Here is a 12076-nt window from a genome sequence, read left to right on the forward strand (position 1 = left end):
CGGACCAAGGAAGACATCTCCGCGTGGCGCGGTCGCCTGGGTCCGCTGCCGGGCCCCGCGCAGTGTCGCAGCGTGTGTGGAGCTGTCCGATCGCTACGAGCTTCGTGGTTCACAGACCCAGGACTTCAGAGTTGAGTAGCGGTTTCAAGTACCCAAGCCACGTCCATTCCTGTTGTGGTTCGTTTCGGTGGTTCGCTGTTGCGGAGATTTTGTGTTTGAATCCTCATGTACCGATTGATGGCAAGCAAGTCGTTGTGTCGGTCGGTCCGTGGCTGTCCCCTGGTTGGGTTCCGACGGATCAAGTGTAGTTGTTGGGCTCACCATCTGTCTCGCCTAAGCGAACGAGGCCAGACCGACCTCCCTGGAGGCTTCGGAGTGCCACCTGTGTTTAATTATCTGTTGTCAGCTACTTTAAATTCAAGGTTTATGGTTACCTTTTTATTTTCTTAAAAACTTTGCAAAATTAATTTTTAAGTTTATCTCTCAAGATTAAACATTGCGGCCTTCTGCCGTTAAAAGTCTATGGTAATATATTCTAAAATTTTGAAATTTAATTGTGTCCTTCAGCCATTAGTATTGCACCTTGCATATGTTTGCTGTTTTTTAAAATTATTTTATTGCTATCTTAATTGGATTTTTACCTTGTTGATTTGTTAAGATTTCTTGTTTGGAGCCCTTCAGCCGTGAAAGAGTTGCTATCGGTAAAAGTCCGGCTATCTGCCGCTTTGGTTGTAAAGGTTATTAAATTACAATAAATGACAATTAGAAGGAGAAACTGACCTGAACCTTTGGCCCTTTTCACAATCCTATTACCTGTTCTGCCCAGCGGGTTTAGCAGGCGTATCGGCACAGTAACTACTGAAGAGTAGGTAAAGGTTTTGGAAGACGATCTCATCCCCATTATCCAAAGTGACCCTCATTTCTACAAGACGCGGTTCATGTAAGACGGAGCTCGACTCCATCAAAGCAAGAGTGTTTGATGTCCTGAGAAGCACTTTGGGGACCACATTCTGGCTCTACGGTACACAGAGGCCACTGGCATGGGCCTCAATTGGTCGCCGTATTCTACAGATCCAAAGACATGTGACTCCTTTTCGTGGAGTTATATTATAGACAAGGTGTAAAGCAATAATCACAAAACCATTGCTGAGCTGTACACAGCCACTCAGGAGGTCATCGACAGTGTCGATGTCCCGACACTTCAGCGGGTCATGCAGACTTTTGCTATTCGTCTGTGCCACATCATCGCCAATGTTTGTAGGCATATCGAATATGTCATAACCTAAATCCGAGCATCTGTACTGATATTTACATGTTGTATATGTATATGTTGTATATGTTTACATGTTGTTCACGCCGTAGTTTGTAACTAATTCACGATTTTTCAGATAGTTCAATAATTGTCACCCTTAAGTACCGCATGTTACTATTCCTGCGTTCAGTGTTGGAAGTTTTGACTATTGAACTGACTTCTATAACCAATGTATAGCATGACAAATGCTAACATTGCTAAAGAAGAACAGACACGTCAATGACCGGTCGGACAGTTTATAGTTTTGTGAAAAAGAAACTGGGGCACGAGGGAGATTTGAACGCGAATCTCCTGCTTTGCAAACCAACACCGTGACCAAACGACCATGACGCCCTGATTTTTGCAATTTGCTCGTTGTTGCACATCTTGAGCTTGGAAAGCTCACCTTCTTTTTACTTCCTTTTTCACATTTCAGTACATCTCCGTCCTGTTCTAATATTTGATCGTGTTCAGTTTTTATAGGGAGTTCCCCTTGTAAACATTCAAGTTTGTGAACGAATAATACGTGTAGAAATTGTCTAGCTTAACGGTGTTGGGGGCTCAGATTTGGTTCAAATGGCTCTGAGCACAATGGGACAACTTCTGAGGTCATCAGTCCCCTAGAACTTTGAACTACTTAAACCTAACTAACCTAAGGACATCACACACATCCATGCCCGAGGCAGGATTCGAACCTGCGACCGTAGCTGTCGCGCGGTTCCAGACTGTAGCGCCTACAACCGTTCGGCCACTTCGGCCGGCGGGGGCTCAGAGTTTTCAGGTACTATGTAATGATAATTTTGTCTCAGGTTATCGTTTCTTGCTGCCAAGTGCTGTAACTGTTCGTGAAGCAATTGATGGACTTGGTGGCCCACGCGAGACTTTGATGTAGCCTTGGACTGCAGACGCATTCTTTTACTTGTGCTTCTTTCGTCATAGCCGCCTCCAGCGTTTGTTACTAATCTGAGTAAAGTTGATATGCGAACATTAACTTCTATTTGCGCATGTGCCATTAGGCTCACCTACATTGCTGAGGCATTCATTTTTTTCCTATTTATTCTGTGGTCGCCACTGCCGATACTAAATTTGAAACACGTACAATACCCAGGGTGACAATTATTGAACTATCCGAAAAAAACACAAATTAATTACAAACTACGGGATGCACACACTTTATTCAACATGTAAACGTCACTACACATATTAAGATTTATGTTATGACGTGTTCATATTCCTGGCATGATTGGTGGTGACGTGGCGCAGACGAACAGTGAAATTCTGCATGACCTGCTGAAATATCCAAACAACGATGCTGTCGGCTCATCAGTGGTTTTGGATTTGCAAGGTGTACACCTTGCTTTTAATATAGCCCCCACAAAAATGAGTTACATGTGTTCAGATCCGGAGAATATCGTGTCTAATTGGGGCTCATACCAGTGGCCTCTGGGTACTCGAGAGCCAGAATGCGGTCCCCAAAGTGCTCCTCAAGGGCATCAGACACTCTCCCGCTTCGACGGAGTCGAGCTCCGTCTTGCACGAACCACATCTTGTCGAAAACAGGGCCACTTTGGATAACGGGGATGAAATCATCTTCCAAAACCTTGGCGTACCGTTCGGTACTCACCGTACCATCAAAGAACGTCGCACCGATTATTCCGTGACTGGACATTGCACACCACACAGTCACCCACTTACGGTGAAGAGATCGCGAAATGCAGATTTTCAGTCCCCCGAAATGCATCAGCTTTGCTTACTGACGAACCCATCCATATGACAGTGGGATTTGTCGTTAAAACAAACCATATTAATTCCCTACCCTGCGGCGAACCGTGCTGTTTGAACGTCGTACCACAAACCGTTCAGAAGTTATGACGATTTCATTTCATGTACTTGCTTGATTCTGCTAATTTATGTTTTAAGAGCATTTTAATAATCTTGAGCTACTGCTGGTATGAGTAGCTACCATGTTTCAGCATAATAATTTCTTCTAATGAGATATTTGATGATGAAAGGCAGTTGTTCTGTGGACCACACAACTGTAATTTGCTGATCTGTGAAAGTTTTTAAATAAATCTGTTTTACGTAATGTTATCTGTCAATCAATAGTTTTCACCCTTCCCTAATCTGTGTGTCCGAAGGCTTCTGCACATTTGATGAGGCCTCACTTCGGTCAGACAGCTCACCTCAGCATGGACATCGGGCATAACCAACACATCAGTCAGAGAGATCACGTAAGCATCGACAGAGAGTATAGTGTTGTGTACATAGTTCGCGTAGTCAGCGCGTACACTACTTTCCCACTAGAGCGCGCCCCGCTAAGCACAACAGCGCAGGCGCAGCGCTCATCCGTCTCCGCACTACGAGATGGCGCCGGCCGCGGTGGTCTAGCGGTTCTAGGCGCTCAGTCCGGAACCGCGGGACTGCTACGGTCGCAGGTTCGAATCCTGCCTCGGGCATGGATGTGTGTGACGTCCTTAGGTTAGTTAGGTTTAAGTAGTTCTCAGTTCTAGGGGACTGATGACCACAGATGTTAAGTCCCATAGTGCTCAGAGCCATTTTGAACTACGAGATGGCGCTGCCTTAGAAGCAGACCATATTCTGCTTCTGCCGGTCCGCGTATTAATATGTAACGCAGCCAATAAGATTGCTGCTAACGTAGAACCTTTTCTCCTCGCGGATCACACTCGCGCAGTGATACCTGAACGCGCGAGGTATTATAACGAGTGTACTGACCTCCGATTAGTCAGTCTGCATTAGTCTGCATTTGTCTGTACCGGTCTATAGTCAAGTTTCAGTCTGCGCCTAATAAGATTACCATATTCCTGTAAATAGCCATGAAGATAAATGAATAGACACTTTGTCAAGTATCAGAGATATGTGAGAATAAGATTAATGTACCAAGACCAAAGGATCTTCAGATTGTCAGTTGCAAACAGCATCCAGAATCAAGTTACGTAATGTCTATGCTTTTTATTATTTTAATAAATGTGTGTGTGAAAATTAATCAAGTTCTGTTTAAAGTGGGTCACCGTCAATCTGCTACTCTAAGCGTGCAAGTGGCATTTCTATCGTCTGACCTAACGGCAGAAGATAAACACGCCACGATAAGACCACGAGACATATTGCTGACACTCGCCTACTTCGTTACAGCGACAAGTCAAATAATCTGATGGTGTGTGTACCGAAGGTCTTACAGTACGCTCACCACGTATAGCCAACATATCGGTCAGAGAGGTCACCTCGGCATCGATAGAGAGTGTAACCAATAAAACTGTAGTGCCGAACACGGCACAGCACTGTGTCTCCATTTGGTGAACATATTAGAGCGCGATTAACGCTGATGGACGACGATGCACGCCATCGCCGTCACAATCTTGTGGACGCTTTCCTAGTGCAGCGCAGAATCGGTCAGATGGAAAGGCCTCCGCATTCTCAAGATCTCAACTGCGTTGAGGAAGCGCGAGCCGTGCTGAAATGTGCGGTTTGCAATCGTCCAGTCCCAGCACAGACCTTACAAGGCATCATAGTGCTCGCTGTGGAGGAATATTCCACAGGCTTATCTGGACAATTTGGTACGGAATACGCCTACTAGCATTCGAAAGCGGGCCAGTTGGTTCATAAACAATATGTTATGTAAGATGATAGTGAGAAGAAACTGTAGTGTTTCTAGCGGGATGTTTGGCAAGGGTTTTCTTTTCTATTAAGTGGAAAAGTGTTTATTTCTTTATTTTTGTTTTCTTATGACTGTACATGAGATAAATATATCATTTTTGTTTTCTAATCCGTCCAGTATTGACAACGAAGCAGTATGCAACATTTATTTTGACCACCCTACATGTAATTTGCCACTGCGCCGGCACCATCGAACGTGGCAATGGAGACCAACGTGGAGTTGATATTAGCAATCTTCGTGTCGACAGTCTTTTGTTTACGACTGCCAGCGACCTCAGTATACCGAGATAAGTTTGGTTCCGTAGTTGTGGTCGGTTCATATCGCCTTTTGTTTACGACTGACAGCAGTCTCAGCGATTTAGTAGCACGGCGACGTCTCGCCTTATGTGCATCGATGAGAAGTAAATAAGGTAAAGAATGTTTGAACGTGAGCGTCTGTTATAATGCGTTTTTACGAAGTCTTGTTTCTTCAGTGTCATAGTGCCAAAGCGGGTGGTCTTTCGAGCCAATACGTAAACATCGCTCCCCCTCACGCCCTTTTGCACGCTGCGCTCAGAATATTTTCCGCTTTCCCTTCTGTGCACTCTTGTTAGAACATAGGTCGACGCTCAACTTTCAGAGATCGAGACTTGTGGTTTTTTTTTGCCTGCGGGAAGTGGAGGGGGTAGGAGGGGGAGGGGGAATAGGGGGAGGGGCAGCTTTTACAAGTTTGAAGAGGTTCTTTCTGGTACCTAAAATCTGAAATATTAAGCGTTGCTAAGGAAGCTTTGCCACATGTTTGGTTACCAGATTCATAAATTATTCTTGCAGCACGTTTCTGTATAATTAATACTTTTGTGGTCTTATCTGAATTGCCACAGAAGATTATGCCAGCGGACTGTAATGAGTGGAAGTATTTACAGTGCGCTAGCAAACCCCCCCCCTCAGAAGGCCAAAAAAGCGAGAAAAATTTCAGACTGAAATGAGATGTTTAGTTAATGTATCTATGATTAGTTTGTTATCATCCTGAGTGCCTAGGAATTGCGCAAATGGAATTTTGTTTAGTGTGTGTTCAAATTTTTGTATTTATATTACCAATAAGTCATTTTTATATTGCATAATAAGAGCTTTGATAAGATTAATGGGTTGAGTTTCACTTTCTTCAATCTATTTACTCACGCTTTCCATCATTAAAAACAAAGAGGTGAGATTATCTACAGGTTAAGTCAAGTGATTTCGTGGCTTTGTCCTATGCAGTTATTATGAGGGAAGAAAGAGTGCACTGCTAATGTAGCCGCGACCATTGACCGAAAAAACACTATCTTTAATCATTTGCAGTTAATATTGTATTTCTCAGAGGAAATTAAGAAGGAAAAAAGAAGCTGAGGGCATACGGGTGCTCAGATAGTTCCCGAATACTCGCTTTCATTCGGAACACGGAAGGACTGCGTCCGTTTAATATTGTCCAACACGCGTTTAACCGAGCTTCAACAACGGTAGGATAAAGTCAACAATAGACCATCTCCAGAGGAGCGTTGCCACGGGCATTGTTCCGAGTACAGTATGTATCAAAAAGAATCATCCGATTTAAAAAATCGTAACTATTATGTTATTTGAGATACTGGAAAGAGCAAACTCCCATGTTTTACATGGTTCCCGCTAAGTAACAGCAGTGTGCGCCCACTTCAGTTTTAGTAAAAATTGTGTCAGGTCAACAGAAAACGTTTTGTGTACTACGTTTTGCGCAGTGCGGGTCAGTAATAATTGTTCAGCGTGACTTTCGTACTAGGTATGGCGTGGATCCTTCCACAGGACAGAGCATTAGACGGTGGCATGAAGAATTCCGAGAAACAGGTTGTTTGTGTAAAGGCAAATCGCCGGGCTGTCCTCGACACAGACGTCCAACGCATCCGCCATAGTTTCACAAGGAGTCATCAGAAATCCGCTCGACAGTTCTACATACCCTCGACGTCCGTCTGGCGTGTGTGGCGTCAACGCTAACATATGAAACCATACAAAATTCAGCTACTGAACGATCGGTCGGTCGCACTGGACCAAATGGTTCAGCCTTACATTACTGGCCTCCAAGGTCACCGGACCTCACTGTGTGCGATTATTTCTCGTGGGGGTTTACAAAAGACTCTGTTTATGTGCCTCCGTTACGAACAACAGTGAATGAACTGAGACATCGCATAAACAGCAGCTGTGGAAGCTGTAACTCAAGACATGCTCCCTGCAGTGTGGGAACGGTTTGAATACCGCACTGACAAATGCCGTGCATCTCAAGGGGGAATACTGAGCACCTATGAACAGGTATGAAAAAAAATTTTGAGTTTCCCTATCAAAAAACAAAATTCATTGTATGTGTTCATTAGTTTCAGATATACAGACGTGCGAAATCGGATGATTCTTTTTGATACACCCTGTATTCTTACTTGTTGTATTACAAATGGTTCTGAATTTTCGATGGACTCTTTTAAACAACACTGTAGCCGAAGAATGTCTGCAGATAGGCTTGACAACATTCGATAACAGTTTTATAGGAAGCAAGCTCTGATTGTATAGGAAAACACGGAGCAGCTAATTTCCACACCACCATTCCAATGTCCCTGTTCCAAGACCCCATCACGGTCTGCGGCCTGCCGCAGTCAGTATGTGACTTTCCCAGTTCTTACAGACAAATAAACAAGTAGCCTAGTGCAGCTAAATGCAGAATAAAAACTATAGAGAAGTGCCATGGGCACGCGAAGAATGCACACCTGTTGAGGAGAGCGTGTTATGGTTTCTCACCTGCCCCCTGTCTGGTCGGGCTCGGATGTTGAACACTCCGTACACAATGGGGTTCATGCACGAATTGGTGCTGGCGAAAATGAACAATCCCTTCTGCAGGCGGAAATCTATCTTCATTGCAGAGTCTTTGTCAAACCACCACCTGCAACGAGTGAAAACTGATTCAGTGCTCTGACGACTTAAGTAACGAAGGGCGCGAACAACACACACACACACACACACACACACACACACACACACACACACACACACACACACACACATACATATATATGAAAGGTCACAACCCAAAACTTATGTACCAGTTACGTGTTGTTATCAAAGAATACTTTATTCCACAAAAGGAACACTGAGAAAAGCTATTATTATTTCACTTTTGCGGATCTTTACTGTGACTCAAACTGAGAGGTAATGTCTGTCACAACTAAGAGACGGCATGCAGTGCAGTCTAGTTTACAACACTCTTCTCTATGTCTATGTATTCCTCACTGGCCTAACCATTGAATCAGAGGTACATGTGAGTGCAACATAGTAGTAAGGTCAAATTGTTTTACTGCCCGATGATCTACTGTTTAACAAAAACAAATATTAAGCTGTGTACGATATGTAGTTTTATACTTCCAAAGCAAGTTTTTGTTGACGGAAAACTCGACCGCTAGTTTCTTAGCTAGGGCCAAGCATATTTATTCTGTGTGCTGGGTTCTGAACTATAAAAAAGATGCAATTTTTCCAAACAAGCTGTTTCCCAAAATTTTGGGTTAACGAAGTAAAACTGCACGACAAAGACATATAAACCTTTCCGTAGGTAACTGTCTACGGCTGTTAAATATTTCGAAAAAAGAGTATTTCGGCCATGAGCTGTAAAATTGTATGTTTATCATCTGCCGGTTTCAGTTATTACAACCACCTTCACAGGCCAAAAAAAGGGCACATCTTCTGCGAAGGCGGTTGTAGTAACTGAAACTGGTAGAGAATAAACATAAGCCTACAACAGAACAACTGCTGGCGCAAACATGATTTTTTCAAAACCAACAGATACGGTTACAGGACAGTATGCAAAATGATTACTTATTTACTTTAAAGTATTTAAAAGCTACAGTCGCAACATGAGAAGTAGCAACTGAAGAAATTCCAATTGTAAATATACGTAAATTTTGAAACCCATCACGATCGGTAGCACACAGTGTTTATGACATCTCAGTAAACGCTCCAAAATGGCTCTTTAATCTGAAAGTATAACTGACGCCATGTCTTAGGAAGCGCTACACTTGTGTTCACCGTCTAGATCACAATTTTTTTTTCAGCGACAAGCGGTTCCAATATGTGCTGGAGATCATCTGCTCTATTTAATCTGAAAGTAGTTGTGTAACTAAGAATAGGGTTTAATAAACATACAGACTAAGGAGAGAAACATAGCCTTCATTTAACAAAATTATGACTTCTGTGCTCACTATGTCACATAATTTTACAAAATTTCTTAAGAAACCTATAAATTGTTTTTTTTTTTTTTTTTTTTTGCAAAGACGCTGCATCAGTACAAAATGAACACCCAACATGCACCTTGGATCCATTTTCCCCAAGAAGCCATGAAGGACAAAACTGTAAATCTTGTTATGGCTTCACAAATTAGCAATATTTTGTAAAACAATATTCGAAGAGAAAAATATTCATTTGTTCTTACTTTTTAATAAAAATATTTTCCTTGTAGTTTGTGGCAAGGCAACAGAAATACATCTGTTTCTATCCTTACGGATTCTACGCACTCCCGGCTCAAAAGGGAAAGAGTAGCTGGCTGGCCTACAGATACACAGTGTGTTTTGTCTCAGTAGCGAAATTGCCTGATGCAAGAGTTACGTTGTGACAAGTATGTCGCGTTGCGTGTCCGGATAACAACCACCTTTGTATATCACATTTAGAATTAAAATACAATGGACACAAACGATGTTCATACAGTCATTGCTACAACAATTAGAGAAATGTCACATTGCGTAAGGAGCAAGAAAAGTGCAATCTACAATAAACCGTCTAAACGCCGTTAAGTTGAAATTGGGCCATTGATGGATTTCACAGCCCAAGAGTAGCTACCTAAGAGGCTCACCATAAGCACATGATGTAGTATGGAGTCCAGCAGATGAAAAAGACCACCACGATGATGATGGTCATCTTGAGGGTCCTGATGCGAGCTCGACCCAGGAACCCCAGACTCGAGCGCCGGAACCTGTCTGCTGTGCAAAAAACAGAAGACAGTTTTAATCATTCACCCTTTAACAAAAAAAGAACAAGACGATGAAGAAGAAACACTTCGCTGATATGAAATACATGTAAGCTACAAATAAACCTGCAATAACAAAATTAAATAACAGCTACTGTCTCAACCTAGGTCTCCTCACCCCTCCCCGCCCCCCCCCCCCCCCAATTACATCATCCATTTCCTTACCATTGTCCTCCAAAATATCCACCCCTTCCAACGACACCACACCCTTCAGCAAATCTCCCTCGTTGCCTGAACATCTAAGTCACATACTCCTACAACCAGGTCCACTACGTCTATTTCATCTTCACCTGCCTTGAAACCCTTATATAAACCTCTCCACAGCTAGCCTGTGCTACCTCTCATTACAGTGCGAAGCACTACTGCATCCTATATGGCAACATCTGCTCTCTACCCACCGACAATCCCCTTTTTACACATACCCTATCCCAATACAACATTGACATCTTCATCATTAACGAAATGTTGCACAACCACATGACACCATCCATGCACCTCCCTGTATCCTCAAGCTATATTACTACCACTGACCTCAACATTCATGGTAGATTCCCTGCAGAACTCTGGTGGTGGCATCAGTTTACTGAACCCTTCCATGATGACACTCCCCCCATCCCACAGCACTCCCATCCTGAAAGCAACAGCTTCCCACTGAATAAGTCCTTGATCCAAATGGAACTTACCATCTATCAGTCCTCCTCACCATATCTGACACCCATGCACCCTATCCCAATTCCATCCAAAGGTTGTCCACAACTATTCCCATCCCAACTGGAATGCCTACCAGGAATCCATAGATACTCAGATTGGAAGCCACCCCCTAACTTTCCAGCAACCTGATGATACACCTCATACTACAGGCTTCCTGAAACAGTCCTTATCAGATGCTACCTCTGCTCATATTCCTACTAAAGCCATGTATCCTCATCATTCCACTCTCCCACCACAAGCTGTGCTCCTTCTCTGTGAGCCCCATCGCTTATATCACTCCTTCCTTCAGACTGGTGACCAGAAAACACTCACACACCACTGGCAAATACAGCAGCACACTATAGATTACTCTATGCCAAAAAAGCACTGCAACTATACCAGACATGCACCAGTCCCAATGTTATACACCCATTAGTTCTTCCTAGTACTGGAAAGCATTCCACTGACTTATCTGGTATCCATCCCATCCCCCACAACCCGAACCTTCACAACTGTCCCTCACCTTATGACCTGAACAAAGCCAGTCACTTTGCATCCTATCTCTCTGACATCTTCTCTGACGAGCCCTCACTTAGACTACTCCTAATTCCATACTGTCCACAAATGCACATATACCACAGTCCCAACCCTGGACTCCAGCTTCCAGTACTTGAACAACATGCTAGAAAAAGAATTAAACACTCAATCAAAGCACAGGACATAAAAAAGTACTACACAGAAAACGCAACACATATCCTGGTCATGATTGTTATACCTACCGTCACCTAAAAGAATTCCCTATCTCCTTTTTCATACACTTGCAGCCCTATATACCACTATCCTCTCCACAGGCTACTATCCTGATCTGTGGAAACCTCCAGACTCCTGCTATTCCTCAAACCAAACAAACCCCTCACTGATACTTCCTCATACTCCCCCTACCCCAATCTGCCTTACATCAGTGTCAAGCAAGGTCTTTGAATCCAACCTCTCTTGATGCATCCACCACTATCTGCACCAACACCATCCGCTTCCTATCACCCAGTGTGGCTTCCGTCCTTCTCTGCTGATGATCAACACCTGAATCTCACCCATCTCCTATCCCAACAGCTCAACAGTCGTGAAGCCAATATCTTTTTCTCCCTTGACTTTGAGAATGCATGACATTCCAGTCTCCTCTTCAAACTCCAGTCTTACACACTTCCAATCAACTATTTCCCCCTTTTGCGTCCTTCCTCTCCAATCGCCCATCGTATGTCATTGTTAACAATACCAATTCCCATATCTTCCACCCCACTGCAAGAGTACAACAAGGTTCCGTTCTCTCCCCTCTCCATTATCTCTCATACACTGGCAATGTACCACAACCACCTCCTCCCACC

The 12076-nt window shown here is 43.5% G+C and overlaps 1 protein-coding gene across 6 annotated transcripts in view; it reads right to left on the minus strand.

Moving 5' to 3' along the window:
• Window positions 1-12076, minus strand: part of LOC126481150 (adipokinetic hormone/corazonin-related peptide receptor variant I) — a 413854-nt gene that overhangs the window by 86301 nt on the left and 315477 nt on the right. For 3 of the 6 annotated variants that reach the window (XR_007587517.1, XM_050104716.1, XM_050104717.1), the window contains exons 6-7: window positions 9831-9957; window positions 7733-7874 (exon numbers count right to left, since the gene is read on the minus strand). Coding sequence is in view for 5 of the 6 variants with exons in the window: in XM_050104716.1 (XP_049960673.1) it covers window positions 7733-7874; window positions 9831-9957 (269 nt within the window). In the remaining variant the exon portion in view is untranslated. Of the gene's footprint in view, window positions 1-7701; window positions 7875-9830; window positions 9958-12076 lie in introns of all 6 variants that reach the window. The other 3 variants (XM_050104714.1, XM_050104712.1, XM_050104713.1) reach the window with 2 other exon arrangements.

Source organism: Schistocerca serialis, chromosome 5 (assembly GCF_023864345.2).
Source record: "Schistocerca serialis cubense isolate TAMUIC-IGC-003099 chromosome 5, iqSchSeri2.2, whole genome shotgun sequence".
In the NCBI taxonomy this organism is placed as follows: Eukaryota; Metazoa; Arthropoda; class Insecta; order Orthoptera; family Acrididae; genus Schistocerca; species Schistocerca serialis.